The following is a 16111-nucleotide window of genomic DNA, read 5'->3' on the forward strand; positions in this document are numbered from 1 at the left end:
TCCCACTTGAACATAGTGGGATCTTTCACAGCAACAGAGAATTTTATACTTGAGTTATAAAAAAGAGTATATATTAACATTTGCCTGTATTGTGCATAACTTAATAGAAGAACAGAGCTTCTGAAAAAAGTGTCATTCCTCGTTCAGATTTCAGGTGCTTAACTGACAGTGAAAACAAGCAAGGCTTAAATGCATCCAGTAAACACAAATGAAGAGTAGTAGTTACTTTGAAGTTGAAAATCCTAGAATTTTTTGAATGTCAGAACTCCACACTATATTTTGAAAATTAAAAACTGGTTTGAATATTTTTTTTCAAAAATTGAAAGTAGAATTTGCCCACATTGGACAGAACCTAAAATTCATGACTTCAGCAGCTTTTTTCTCTTGCTCTATGTGTCAATAAAATAGCCTGGTTTTCAAAATAAATTCTATACTTCTGTATCAACTCACTGTTGAGAATAGGAAAAAATGCTACTGGTTAAACAACAATTATTAAATTGTATTTTGGCACTAAAATAATTTTTACTTGGGGTGTTATTTCTAATGTATAATATAGTTTTCTATAAGAATGATATATTAGAGTATGTATGAAGTGGGACATAATATGATTTTAGATCATAATTTTAGGCTAGGTATGTTTCAGCTGAAACATTCAAGAATTAATTGAAGCACTAAAGGTTCAGTTTTTACTCACTTGAAAGCACGAAGTCTGTTTTAATTTTACTAGGTAGCATAATTAAATTGCGTTAAATAGAGCTATATAATAGTTTAATTGGATTGCACTTTAGATAGGTAGAGCTTGTTTCACTTGTGATCCTCATTTGATCTTTACCATCATAACATTTTTTATTCTTGTGTAGAGAATATATTACAGCCATCAAAATAACCTGTATCCAGACTATTTTACTAGAATAATATGCAGAAAATTCTTCCCAGTTTTGAATCAGTTTGGAGAATTTTCATACAGAGAAAAAGGATATAGAAATTAGTAAGAATTTATTTATTAATATATGTGGTCATCACAAGTTCTCTTTATCTTGCCGTAGAGGTACTAGTTCTGTTTACTCTTCTCAGCTGATGACTTCACTTGTTTTGTCATTCATCACCCTCACTGATCAAATCATTACATTCTGTAATAAGCAAATTATTGTATGAATGATGTTAGCTCTTTCTGATCATCCAGCTTAAATTAAAAGAAAGAAAGAAATAAGCGAGATTCAAGTTAAAAGTCAAATATATAAAATAGGTAAATTTTATTAACTGACTTTTAGATGAATTAAATTAAAAATTCAATTTACTCTTCAGTAGGTAAGCTATTTGTTTTATGCAGAATTCAATAAAAGATAGACTTTTTAGCTTATTTTCACTTTTTTCTTTATGGTTTAATGTAATTCAGACTTCTGCTTTAGAATTTTAATAAAGAGCTAATATTTTGGTTGTAATATTCAATTTGTTTTCATTTTCTGTCAAACATTCATACTAGAAGGCTGTCCTTATTAAGCTATAGCACGCAGTAGCACTGCTTTTATCGCCAAAATATCAAGACTTGTGCTCTGTCAAAACTATTCCAACGTATATACAGTAGTGGTTTATGTTGGTATGCATGAAGAACATTTGTTAGATTTTTCTTTACTCTTTTCATTTCCATTGATTTCACTGCTTCTTCCCATTATATCCCTTGCTGGCCTATGAAACTACTTTCTCTATGTGCTAGAAAGGTGTTTTTTTTCACAAAACTAGAAAGACATTCAGATTATAAGAACTTCCTTATGAGATGCTCAGTAGATAAGCAGCTTTTTAAAATTACCATTTGCATGTGAGTATGTTTGTGGATTGGTCAAGAACATATTGTGATTGCAATGAATAAGAGCTGATTTTGCCTAGCTGGATATCTATTTGAAACGAATTTGCATGTTGAAACCTGTATGAAAGAGTCATCTGTTTGGTTTAGTGACAGCTCTCATTAAATAAGGAAACACTACATTTAAGGGACTCTCCAAAAAATTGGACTGCCGTGTTAATAATGAAATAAAAATAATCTTCTTTTTTTTCCATATGTAAACTAAGGATTCCTGTGATGAAAAAAGGTGATCTAATCACCGTATTTCATAATATCACAAGGTTAAAAAAATCATACCGTTTCTAGTAATAAATGTATTGTTATGCTTGTTAGTCAGTGAGAGGCTCCCATCTATTAGACTTGTTTTCTAACAAGTTTTATGACTGATCCTCAATTTACAGTTGTCATTCAGCAGTCATCACCAATCACGAGGTCTCTGCTCACACGGCTACAGAAATTCATCCTATTTCAGTGCAAATCCACATCTGCATGACAGTAAAATCAGAATTAATATGGATATAATGTATCACCACAAACTATTAGTTCTGCTAGTAAAAACAGCATGCAAAAGTTAACTTTAAAGGTAGGATGGTGCCTGCTGAAAATACGTTGTAATTATTGGAAAGAAAACAACAACAAGAAGTAAGAAGGCCCAATGTAAATAACCATATCCTGATAATACAATTGTAGTGGAAGTATTATAACTATTTCAGAAAAACTAGCAAATGTTGCATAGGGGCATAAAGGTTATAATTTGGATTTAAGTTTGAGGTGAGATTTTATTTAATAATTTCCTTACTGGTACAAGGCTTTTTCCTCCTCCATTTCTTAACTTCTCTGGTGGTTTTGATGTAGCTGAATCCATTTTAGCATAAAATAAAACAGTTCTGATCAAATCAAAGATGCACAGACTGCTATGCAAAAAGGAGTATTAGATCGTTTTGTCCAACATCATATACAACGCAAAATATTGATTTATTATTCCTGCAACGGAGCACAGTGACTTCTTTTGTAAAAAAAAGGTATCAGGTGGATCTTGTGCCTAAATCTCCTGCTTTGGTTTCTACTTCAAAGCTATGGAGAACCATGGTTTCTTCTCCCTCACTTCCAGAGGTTTCAGTGTAGCAATATCACCAAAACAATTTATGTATTTCTCTGTCCCTTTGAGTGCCTTACTGCTACACTGTAAAGTCTTGCATTGAGACTATGTCATCTTCACAAGACAAAGAATGTGGGGGGAAAGGGAGAATGATTGCTGCTAAAGTATACCACACTGCCCCCTGAGTTCTGGCTTCATCTGTCTATGCTCCCTGCTTCTTCTCTGGTACAGGCTGGCCTCATTGGCTTTTAGTGTGTTTTTTACATAAAATCCCTGTAGCAACTATAGTGTTTCCAGTTTTGCCAATTTAATGTTTATTCTGGTATTTGTTTATCAAAATACCGAGTTGTTGGAAACTTGGTCTATTCCAATGTAATATTCCAGTTTCTGATTTTAACAGATTTTAAGAAACCAAATTTTTTAATCATAACATGTCAAAAATAGTTATCTCTCAATCCACAGGAAGAATTTGTGTTAATTCTTTTTGTTTGAAAATGCATAATAAACTGGATGCCAGGACACTTGCCATGATGTTCTCAAAACAGTCTGGTTTTCAATGGCATAGATGCATGATCTTTCTAAAGGTTTTCTTTGTTTTTGATTAAATAGACATTTGTCCTAATATGGCCAATCTCTCTATCTAAGGCTGTCATGCCATAACTGTTTTCAAATTTGATTTTAATAGTAATCTGAATTTAATTTTCTTTTTAGTTTCTCTATTTTGGTTCCCTGGTGTGAATAACTTATATATTTACATGTGTTTTCCAGTGTTAGGTGGAATGTATATATTTTATGTCATGCTTTATGACAAGTTTGACAAAAGATTTTTATATGGAACTTTTTTGTTTTGTTTTCCTAAAGTGGGGAAAATTACCACAGAGAAAAAGCTTTAGAATATGTTTAAAGATGTATATGAGAGACATTAGGTATACAAATAACTGGATGATCTGGGGAAAAGATGGTAAATTAGTCAACTTCTAGCAAAGAAGATAAACACAGAATCATAGATTGTTAGGGGTTGGAAGGGACATTAAAGATCGCCTAGTCCAATGCCCTCTGCCATGAGCAGGCACACCTCCCTCTAGAGAAGGTTGCTCAAGGCCTTATCCTGCCTAGCCTTGAACACCCTCAGGGATAGGGAAATCACAACCTCTCTGGACAACTTGTTCCAGTGTCTCACCACCCTCACAGTAAAGAATTTCTTCCTCGTATCCAACCTTTGTTTCTCCCTTTTCAGTTTGTACCCATGACTCCTTGTCCTGTCACTGCAGTCCCATATTAAGAGTCCCTGTCCATCTTCCCTGCAGGCCTGCTGCTCACCCTGCTTTGGATACAGCCCTGGACGTGTTTGGCTTTCTGGGCTGTGAGTGCACATTGCTGGCTGTTGTTGAGTTTTTTCTTAATCATCACCCCCAAACCTTTCTCTATAGGGTTGCTCCCACACTCTCCCCCCAGCCTGTAGCCTGGGATTGCCATGACCCAAGTGAAGTGGACTGTGCACTTCACTTTATTGAATTTCATGAGATTTCATTAGCCTACCTCAAGTGTGTCAAGGTCCCTTGGGACCTGGGCAGCATTACATTTGAAAATTTGGGAATGAAAAGGTAATCAGACTTAACTCCAAGCTTTTTTTATTTTTCCAGTCTGTGACTGCTAGGTGTGCTTTTTCTCCCAGATGACTCTTTTTATAATTGCTAGAGAACATGCTGTATTCATTAGTCAGGATGCCTGCCTTATGTACCTGCAGATTACTGGTGGTGTGCATTTGCAGCAGGTGTTTTGACCCGTATTAGCTATGTATATTAAACTTTTTTATTTACAATTTAGTCAGGGGAGTTTTTAGGAACAAAAAAAGCACTTACATTTCTAAGTTTCTGAGGTTTATTTGCATTCTTTTAAGGTCAGCTTTATGTAAAGTACTGCACTTACTTGACTTTTTTTTCTTTCTTCTCTTTCTGCATATTTACATTTCTTTCATTCCACAGACTTAAATAAGTATCTTTTTATCTGTCTTCATAGTATTGTTTCAGTATTTTGACCAAAATTTTACAGAATCTGTTTGCAGGGGTTGCTATAGCTTTTTCTATTGGCAAGAAAGCAAATCTTTTAGATTCTAGTCTCCCAGCTGTATGGGCTAGTTTGGAATTCTCCTCACATAGTCAATACAATTTCATTTTCAAGCTTGTTTCTTGTTTCAGAAAATGGTATGACATACATGAATACTTTGTTCTAAATAGAACTGAAAGCCACCATAAACCATGTATCTTTGTGGCATCCTAAAAGGGTGTAAGTATCACATTTTCAAAAGGCCTGTGTCCATTTATCCTGTATTTTCAGATTAGTTCTGCCTTATATAGGTAGGCACAATTGCCACAAATATCCAGGACTTAGCTAGCTGTTCCACCAAATCAGTCTTTCTTGTATACATATGATGAATTAGTAATTCCTTCATAATGGAGCATTGTGTTCATAGCTGCTTTAGAATTTCACTTCCTTTAAAGCCTAAAAGGGTGAACCTTTGGAAGTGAATAAAGGGCATTGTGAATGAGAGGTGCCTGTGGAAAAAGAGACAAGAGCTATCTTTTTTCAGCATGTTGCAACAATATCTTGAATACTAAGACACCACCTGCTTTCACCTGCCTGCCCTGCTGCTGGTGCAGGGTGATTTGCAAATGCAAACAGATAAAGAAAAAAAAATTGTAGAGTACCCGGATTATTCACTAAACCTCAGGACTACAGCTTTTGCACATGGTTTTCTTTTTTATTACCTCCTCAGAGCAATTTATGATAAACATTTTGTACTAATTGTTAAATTGTTCATTGATCATGGAAATTGTTAGTTGAATCATATGGAAAATAACTATTTTTTTCTTCTTCCAAAGAGGAAGGGAGATTTTTTGCAGAGTGGGTTTGGGATAGGTATTTGCTATGTCTGTGCTAATGCATCTTAAACTATCATGTGTAATTTGTTTATCTAGTAACATGTTAATGAATACTAAGATATAACCTAGCAAAAACAGTCAGTAAGTTCCAAATCAGTAGATCATGTAAGGATTACATCATAGATGCACATACTGGGATCAAACTGCTGAATTTTTTAATCCCAGGAGAATATCCTTATTCCTTAATGATTGTGTCAGTATCAGTATCAGGCAGTATTTTAGCTGGCAAACAAATTAAATTAAAGAAATTCACAATCCTAGTTTTCTCATCTATAATGCCCTTAATGCAGTGACTGCCTATGTTTGTAACTGTAAAAACTAATTAGTGTTACTACATGTAGTGTAACATTTAACATGATTTAGTTAGAATTGCAGTGGGAGTGATAGTGTACATTTCAGTTATCAGAACTTTTAAATAAATGCTTTTAGTCTTATTAAGAGCAGAAAAGGAGGAATGTATGACTGAGCACACATTCAAATAATAGAAGTTCTTCCTATTTAACATATCAGATAAATATGTACAAAGTTGTGCCTGGAATCTCTCACTGCTTATTGTTAAAAATGGGAGAGTATCAGTCTTCCATTTGTATTAATGCAGAATATAATTTTAAGTGTTAAAATTGCTTTCATCATTCTACAAAATATCATAATAATATGCACTGTATTACCTGTGTAGTTATTCTGTGTTGTGCTTAAGTGCTGTTTGAATAGAGACATAATGTTCAGTTTTTCTAGAGCCTAAATAAAAGTCCCTGGCCATAACTTAGAATTTAAAGGCTTGAAGGAACAGATCCTTCCCTTAAGGAACTTTTTACTCAAGTAGCTTCTATTTCCTATACACATGGTACTCTGTGTCACATAGAGCCTCTTGAAAACCCAAAACCTAGGAATAAAGGAGCAGAAGATAAAATATTTCAGCTGTGGGGACCTATAGGAATAATTTAGCCCAACTGCTTCACTTCAGAGCTGACCCAAGGGTAAAGCAGGTTGTGAAGGGCTCTGTCCAAATGCCCTTCTCACACTGACAGGCTCAGAGGATCATCAGGCTTGACCACCCACTCTATAGAGAAATGCTTCCTAATGGTGAGTGTGAACCTCCCCTGGCACAGCTTTGAGCCATTCCCACACATCCTATCACTGGATCCCAGGGAGAAGAGATCAGCACCTCCCTCTCCACTTCCCCTCCTCAGGAAGCTGTAGAGAGCAAGGAGGTTGCCCCTCAGCCTTCTTTTCTCCCAGCTAGACAAGCCCAAAGCCCTTAGGAGCCCCTCACAGGCCATGGTATTCAGTCCTTCCACCAGCTGTCCTGTCCTTTTCCAGACACCTTCGAGGTCTTTCCCATCTCTGGAAAATGGTTCTGAAATGGTGGAGCCCAGACTGGCACCCAGCACTGGAGGGGAGGCCCTGTCCCATCTCTGGTCACCTCTTTGGAAGGCTGGGGATGCAGAGTTTGCTGCACCCAGGATGGGCTTTGGTGCACCCAGGATGGGCTTTGGTGCCCTCCTGGCTGCCAGGGCACACTGCTGGCTGCCACAGAGCCTGTTGCCAACCAGCACCACCAGAACCCTCTCTGCAACCCCAGAGCTGCCCCTCTCCCAGTTTAGGCTTGTGTCTGGCATTTCTCTATCCCACGTGCAGAATCTGGCATTTTGACTTGTCATTTTCGTGTCAGTGGTGATTGCCCAGAACTCCACTGTATCCACATGCCCCTCTCTGCGAGGGCTCTTGTCCCTCAGAAGGGTCAACAGCACCTTCCAGTTTGATAACACCAGCAAACTTACTAATGGTGCATTCAGCTCCTGTATCCAGATCATTGATAAAAATATGAACAGAACTGGCCCTAGAATTGAGCCCTGCAAAGCATCAATAGAGTAAAACAAGAAGCAGCCAGAAGTTTTCAGAAAGGGGAAGTGAATCACTTAGTGTCTAAAAAGTCTGTCTTCAAATCAATCATATTTTATGGTCAAAAATAGTTAAGAATTAATTTTACAACCTATGTGCAAAAAGGGTCTCTGGCATTGAAGAGGCATCTGTCAGATAAATGTGAAAGCTCATTTTATCAAAATATAATCTAAAAATGGCGAACAAAATAATTAGTAGTGAAAACAATTTCTCTTTAAGCTTGTCCTAGTAGAATACGGTAGAGATTAATTTTAAATATAGATCCCATTTCTGAGCTTGATGAAGTAATTAACATGTTTTAGTGGTAAACAGTGGTTTTTGGCTTATGTGATGCACTAGAAGTGAACACAGATTCTTTGCCTTCAATAGCTATACTGATGAAATCTACTAAAAGGAACTCCAGCAACAAAAATCTTGCAAATTATGAAAAGCCCAACAGTGACCTCCAAAAGCCATGGAATCAATATGGCAGTGAGGAGTCAGTGTCATCTGTAATGCCACTTTTCAAGAGACATTTCTAGAGATTCCAATCATTTTAACAGATTGGTTCTCTGAATAAAAAAGGCCACAAATTGCAGCAACAAAATGAGGGTAGGGCAGTAGTGGGAATGAGCAGCAGGTGATGTAGCCCCAGTGCACAGTACTGCTGTGGCTTAAGCACTGTGGTACATGTGACCTAACATTCAAATTTAGGCTATACAATCTCAATTGTTTGATTGTAGTATTTTGTTAGGAAGGGAAATTCCCTACAATATATAGTAAGCTAACTTTATGATGATCTTTTCTGCTTGTAGGTTTTATCTTGCAGCATGCTTTGAAAATTTGATCTTTTCTGTGTGTTTGAATACTTTGACCTCGTAGTATTTTCCACTGAAGCAAGTCAGTGAAGAAGTCAGACTGTTAAAAGACAGAACATTATTGCAAAGCAAGAATGTTTTCTTACATAATTATTGTATATATTTAATAATGTACCTTTTTAAAGACTTGCAAACTAGTATTGCACAATTAAAAGAAATTACTCCTCACAGCTGATATATTAAAATACTTGTCAATTGCCCTGGAAAAAAAAGGATAAACTAATTTTACAGGTAATTCAAGTATCAACTACAGCAGTTTTTCATTTCAGCTATACAGAGAATAAATTCAGCCAATATTGATAAATTATGTCACTAAAGCTGTAATTAGTACTGTGGTATTTGAAGTAGGATAGAGAGGGTTCATTAAAAATGTTCACAGAGATAATTATAAGTATTTTTTAAGAGTTTAAGTGGTGGTTCCATTGCTTTCATTTTGGCCATTTATTGTAGCTAATAATTGTGTGCCTTTTCTTACTGTGCATTCCATTGTCTCTGTCATTTTCATTGTTGGTTTTTGCTCTTCTGGCCCCCCAGATAAATTACACTTAGGTTTTTTCTTTAATGTTGTTACCAAACTGATCAAAATCAAAATATCCATTGTTATTTAAAAGGAAAAGAAAGAAAATGGATGTGAGAGTAACCATACATTTGCATTTGAAAAAAATCTACTTTGTATTTTAGCTATACTGTGTTTTCTTTTCCTTTTTAAAAGCAAAATTATTGTGAACAAATCTGCTTTTCCAAAAGCCGGATCCTGCAGTCTATGTAACTCCTGACTTTCAATTTATTTTGACAGCTGGGGATCTTCAAAGGGTGCTGGCAGGAGTTAAGGGTTGATGTCCTGTCCCAGTGAAGCTAATGGTGTAAAACCTATTGAATTACTTTGGTTTGGGATTTGATTCTGTGATTCCGAATAGTTAAAGTTTTGTTTCTAATTCAATTCTTATTGCAAGCTCTGCATGTTTCTTCCTGGTCTAGTTGAAGGGAAAACATATGGAGGCCTTTCTGAAAATCGTTCAGAGATTTTTTTTATTTAATTTTTTTTCCTTTAGTGATTATATTTTTGTTCAATCTGGGTTATTTTTATTTCAATGCAGCTCGCCAATAATTCTACATCTTTGAGCTCATTCTGAGCAGCTTGGAAGGTAAAATGAACTTTGAGGCTGTGATCCTACAGTATACATACAAGCAAAATGGCCTTCTTACCTCATTGAGGAGGCTTGTGTTCACTGGGACTCTACAATGAGGCCTTTTAATAAAATATATGCCCTAGCCAGGAATAAAGCAGGCATTTCTGTTGATCTGTAAGGAATCTGTCAAAACTTCTCTGATCAGGCTTTTTACTATCCCATCTTGAGTCCTTTTTTTAATGACATCTATTATCAGATTGAAATGGCGATTGAGACACTGCAAAAGTCTGATGGTCTGTCCACTCACAGAAGCTCTCTTCTCAACAGCCATGTAAGTTGTCTCTTCTTCACATACACTCTCTCTTGCTTGTTCTGCATGCTTAGCCTGCCTCTAAATGTTTGTTTTATTTTATTATTACTTTTTGCTCTTAATCTTCCCATCTTAGTTGCTTGTAATCTTCTACTACACCTCCCATGGCTTTATTTTGTCAGATTAAATGTCTTTATGGTATATTGCAGAGTGTTACCTGTTTCCTATGCTCTACATCTGTGTTAGGATGAGTTAACACATTTGACTGTTTTGCGGGTTACAGTGTAAATATCAAGCTAAGGTTCAATTAATTCTAAATTAGGTGGATTTTGGCATTGTAAATAAAATTGTCTACGATGTAAGAACTGTGTACCATGTACTGATTTTGGGGCATGTGAAGAGGAAGAGAAGAAACAAACAGCACAACTAAATAATGTGTATAGGTTATTCCTAGATGTTTCTTAATTTATTCTGATTAAAGAGTTTATTTTGAAATTACTTATTTAAGGACCCTAAGGATCCTTATGATGACCTGGTAAAAATTGAAAGCAGTGCCTTAACTTAAAGTACACAGAAATGTCATATTCATCTGCCTTTTACTTTGTTCTTACCTTGCAAGTCTTACAGTTAAGAACTTTTCAAAGCTAAAAGATATTTGAACAAAAACATGATCTCCAAATATAGTAATAAGTTCATTATATATAACTTTAAATAAAGGAAAAAGACCAAGTTAATTTTAAACTTATTATATAAATAATATTAATTTGTAAGCTGTTAGTCTTTCTGAAATGTTTTTTTTCTGTTGGTACTTACGGTTTAGAATTTTGTATTTTTGCCATGTTGATTGATTTGTATTCATATTACTTTTTTTTTCCTTCTCAGCTTTACTTATTATATAAATTCAAATACCCTTATTGCTTTACAGAAGAAATTGAAATTTAGTTTACAGTCTAAATGTAGAATATGTATATGTAGAAACTATCCTTTGGAAATTGAATTTAAAATGTATGCTTTAAAGGTTTGGGTTTGGATTTTGGATTTTTTTTTTCCTGTAGGGGTCTGGTTTTGTTGAAGTTAAAATTAAGAATGTTTTGTGGAGAAATTAGGCAAACTTTCTTTTTTCTTAAACCTAAAATTGGAAGAGGAAAACAGTATTGTAAGAAGTTCCAGGAGATTACATACAGAAGGACATTTAGATTCCATCTTGTGTGCTTACAAAATAATTATTTTGAAGATAAGACAGTATCAAAATTACTAATATTTAAACAATAATCTATATTATTAGACTGATAATATGAAAATCATTGTTTAGATGTCATTTTTAACAGACCATAACTTTTTGGGCAATGTTTTAGAACTCTCTGGAAAGACTTAAAACACTAGAACTATTTAAGTTTCTGCTTAAACCTGTTAGGAAGTCCATAGTCTTTGTATAAATCCAAGAAAGATTAGAAGATAAACTGCAGTGCCTCAGTAAACTGTTTCACTCTTTCCTAATTCTAGGCACTATTCACAGTATTTTCCTAATAACAAGATTTGCACAGAAAATCACGGTCTTATCATGGTATTTATTGACTGTGAACTCATTGTGAAAAGTATTGTGATAGGGATATATCTTTGACTCTGTGGGGAAAGAAAAATTTAAAACAACCCTTGTACATATTTTAGTGTCAATAAGTCTTTCCTGAGTTTGGTAGTTTTGAAAGAAATTTAAAATCTAGATTAAGCCTACAGGATCTTTTGCCTGTTTTTAAAGCAGTGTTTATTGTCTTTAAACTCAAGGACTGTGTAAGGGAAGTTTAAGTGTAGATGTACACTTTTTCTAAACTTTTATTGAATTTGACTCCTTTGGTTTGGTTTGGCATTGATTAAAATAATTGGCTTAACAGATTTTAAAATAGAATTCTAAATTGTGTTTTTAATTAACATACACTTTGTAGATGATAAATTAATTTCTGGGAATATTTGGGATTTAAATTTTCACCCTTTGATACCTCAATGAGGTTTTGTAGGATTTTTTTTCTTAAATACATGAATTCTCATTTTAAGGAGTTTGTCCTTAAAATTTCTCCTCTCTTTTCTTTTGTTTCTTGATGTATTTCTGCATGGGATCAACTTACTCAACTAATTGATAGTTGAGTGTTTTGTAAACTTTGCAGCTTAATTGAAGTCACACTCAATTGAACAGGTCTGGCTCTGTAAATATTTCCTACCTTTCTCCATCTTAACAATGCATTATGGTCAGTACTACAAATTTATAAGCCAGGACAGTTATAAATTTATAAACCTGAACAAGTTTAAAATTGTATTTCAGCTTGGTAGAAAAATGTTTGGGTTTTTTAAAAAGTTGTTTAAAATAATGTTTAATGATTCAATTTTCTCTTAAAATCATGAGTTAACTGCACTTTTTCTTCCAGGCTATAATCTATCAAGTAAGGATTTCAAGCCCTTGCTTCTAAGTAACTCATTCCAAAAGCAAAGATTCTTATATTGCACTTAACTTTTGATTTGGGGTTTTTTGTGTGTTGAATAATGCAAGTTATGTTTGAAATAACATCTGTTAGAAATTCATATAATTAATGAAGTGCACTCGAAGTGATTAATAATAGATTAGAAACCATCTGGAGGAAAATATCTTTAATGCTACATACAGAACTTAATTACAAAATAATTATTTTTTGTTTGTCAGTCTTTTGGGATTGACAGAGTTTTTCCCCTTGGAGAAAGCAGAAGTACTTCATGTTCTGTATGGTTCTGATTCAATTGTATATGTAACAATATATAACAATTGTTATATAAATGTGTTAATAAAAATAGAGATAACGGATAATAACGGATTTTCAATATGGATAGATTGCAACTGTTGAAAATTATAATTACCTTTAATTTGTAAGCCAAGACGGGCTTATGTCAGATCACCAGTGAAATAAGTTTAATGCTTTCACACAAAACTCAAATGTTTACAATTATACCTTTTCTTCAGCTTTATTTCGAAATGACAGGTGCTCAGTTTGGAAGACCTTCTGAATGTTGGTACATATAAAACGATGATATGATAAGATGATTAACTGTATTTCTTAATTTTCTTTATTTGAAGTGCAAAATTGCCTGCAAGCCAAGCTAAAAATTTTATGTTTGAAAAACATTTGCATCTTCTTTCTGTATTTTTCTAGAGCTTAGAAAATTCTAGGGATCCACTACTGGGAAAAATAAGGAAAATATTGACTCACCAAAAAGTAAACCAATGAAATTTAATATATTCTCAGACTCTATTGGTTTTGATATATTTTGTCATTTTCCTTTAATATTATATCTATTGAATTGTCCTTTTAACTTTTTTGGGTATTAGCAACAGCTAGAGGTATTTAATGAGTATGCTGTACTTAGAACATGCAGTGATGTTACATGGAGTCTCTTCTTGCATGTTTCTAACAATCTACCACAATTACATGAAAAGATTACTGTTTTTCCAAGAAACTCATTCTGTTCCATTTGGAAGTCAAAGGCAAGCAGGCTACAGCTGATAGGGTTTGTATCCCTAATTATTCATAGATGTACCAGTTATTTTCAATGTTACCTAGGTAGCTCTTTGACTTTTATGCAGTAGCTTTTTTCTTATGTGTATCTTAATGTTTTTTAATAACAGACAAAGAGAAACAGTATCATATTCCAGGTTTACAAATACATTACCTATGGTGTCCAAGGAGTTTGTTTTCTGCAATTTATGTGTATTACATTCATGATTACTTTATTTCTTTGTACTAACAATTTGTCTCCAAATCATAGATACCTTTATCATGTACTGATGTGTGGTATTGAATTAAAAATATTTTAAGAAAAGGACACTTTCCTGAGGTCACAAGTGCAATGAGTTCTGCTATTTCCTGGTAATTCTGAAGATATTAAAACATTATTGTTTAACTAACATTTAAAGTCACTCTGAGGAAGGAAGTAATTTTTGGTAGACCTGAAGGGTGGTTCCAACTGTCAGAAGTTAATGCTGTATGGCTGCAGTGTTTTTAATAAAGTATATAATAGGGATTTTTTTTCTGTTTTGTATGTAATATAGCTTCAATGGCTTTTAGACAACTATGAAACTGCAGAAGGAGTGAGCCTTCCAAGAAGTACCCTTTACAACCATTACTTACGACACTGTCAGGAGCACAAGTTGGATCCAGTCAATGCTGCTTCATTTGGAAAACTCATACGGTCAATTTTCATGGGACTACGGACCAGAAGACTTGGAACTAGGTTTGTGCAATTGAAATCATGAATTATAATAAAAAATAAAGGTAATAATTATGAATAAGAAACTTGTCTGCTAGTCAAAAAATACGTAAGATCTGCATTAAAATATTAGTGTTTTTCTATCAGTTGTGTTTCTTCATGTTGAACAGTTTTATGTTTTATCAAGATGCTATTATGGTTTTATTTCTTTTGCTTTTGACAGTTTATGTGTTTATATTTTGTTAACTACGCTTCAGATTTTTATCATTACAAATAAAACATAACTTACCATTTGGAAATCACTAAGAATACTGTTTGCCCGTAACTAGATAAATTGTATTTATTTGCATTTTATTTTTCTTATTCAAGTGGAGTGCAAGTTAATATGCTGATAGTATTTCTTTAAGAGAGTGAATTAATTTCCCAAAGGCAGTAAAATGACACAATGACACTCATGTAAAACAGGTGTGACAGGAGTGCCAGACCTGATTTGTGTGTTATTTTCCAGTCAATGCAAATTGTAAAGTAAATGTAATGTAAATATGTAAAACTAGTATTGCTGCTCTTTTAATTCTTGCTCTTTCATAAAGGGGGAATTCTAAATATCATTACTATGGGATTCGTGTTAAGCCAGACTCTCCTCTTAATCGGCTACAAGAGGACATGCAATATATGGCCATGAGACAACAGCCCATGCAGCAGAAACAGAGGTAAAGTGTAAAACACAACTAATCACTGCTATTTCTAGTTCATCATGTCTTACTTTCCCTGACATAGACAAGTTGGAATTCCTATTCAGTTTTTCTGCCGTGAAAATAAAAGTGTGCCGGCTACCCAGTTGATGTCAATGATGTCAGACACTGGTCAATGTGAAAGAGCATTCACCTAGAAATTGCCATAAATTTGCAGAAAATAAATAATAACAAAATTACCTATAATATGAACAGATTCTTCTTAAATATATTGAGTTCTTCTCCCACAAGCTGAATAAAAGCAGTAAGAGCTTTAATTTCAAACATTCCTGCTTTTTTCATTACTGTGTCATTTTATGTTTACACTTCTTATTAGAGAACTTACTTATCAGAGAACTTACTATTAAGTTGCTTGGTAATTATTTCATCTCCCTGTGAAGAATTAATGTGACCACAATGGTTTGTCTTCAAGTACATGTAAGTATGTTGCCTTAGTATCTTTTCTTCCTGAGGAGCCTGTGAAAGCTCAGAAGTAGTTGAAAGCAATCCACAGGGCTGTACTAGTGGTGAAAGACTGTGTGAATATGCATATTAAAAACTGCGTTAAACAGAAACTTTTAGGGGGAATAATGGAAATTAGTAAATTTCTTTGAAATTAATTTTGATTTGACTGGTGTCACTAAAGTAAAATACTTTAGGGAGATATTTTGTGTTCTTGTACGCAATTGAGATATGGAGAACACAACTTCAAAATTTAACTTCAAACACAAAGTTCACTTAGATCTGAAATTATTTTACTGTCGTTTCCAGACAGTACAGATTAGTTACAACACTAAATGGAAGCTCATGGTAAGATATATGGTCTTAACTAGCTTTTGCTGAGCATAATACAGGGGCATTGAGATAATATAATATCATGTAGAAAATGCTTGCTACAAAAACCATGGCAGGATTATATATTAAGGAATGATGATAGACATTTACAAAATCTCACAACAAGCTTATTTTACGTACTCAATTTCATTCACTTAGATGTTTCATTCACTTGTATTCAAAATTACATATGTGCACTAAAACATATGCCACAATGGTCTAACTAGAATTATTTCTGG

At 34.1% G+C, this 16111-nt stretch overlaps 1 protein-coding gene across 2 annotated transcripts in view; it reads left to right on the forward strand.

Annotated features, from left to right (window-relative positions):
* Positions 1 to 16111, forward strand: part of RFX3 (regulatory factor X3) — a 106419-nt gene that overhangs the window by 68366 nt on the left and 21942 nt on the right. Inside the window, exons 5-7 of one of the 2 annotated variants that reach the window (XM_088157217.1) lie at positions 10027 to 10101; positions 14150 to 14331; positions 14898 to 15017. In XM_088157217.1, coding sequence (XP_088013343.1) covers positions 10027 to 10101; positions 14150 to 14331; positions 14898 to 15017 — 377 coding nt within the window. The remainder of the gene's footprint in view (positions 1 to 10026; positions 10102 to 14149; positions 14332 to 14897; positions 15018 to 16111) is intronic. The other variant, XM_014880239.2, reaches the window with a different exon arrangement.

The sequence above is a fragment of the Sturnus vulgaris genome, chromosome Z, assembly GCF_052056855.1.
Source record: "Sturnus vulgaris isolate bStuVul1 chromosome Z, bStuVul1.hap1, whole genome shotgun sequence".
Taxonomy (NCBI): domain Eukaryota; kingdom Metazoa; phylum Chordata; class Aves; order Passeriformes; family Sturnidae; genus Sturnus; species Sturnus vulgaris.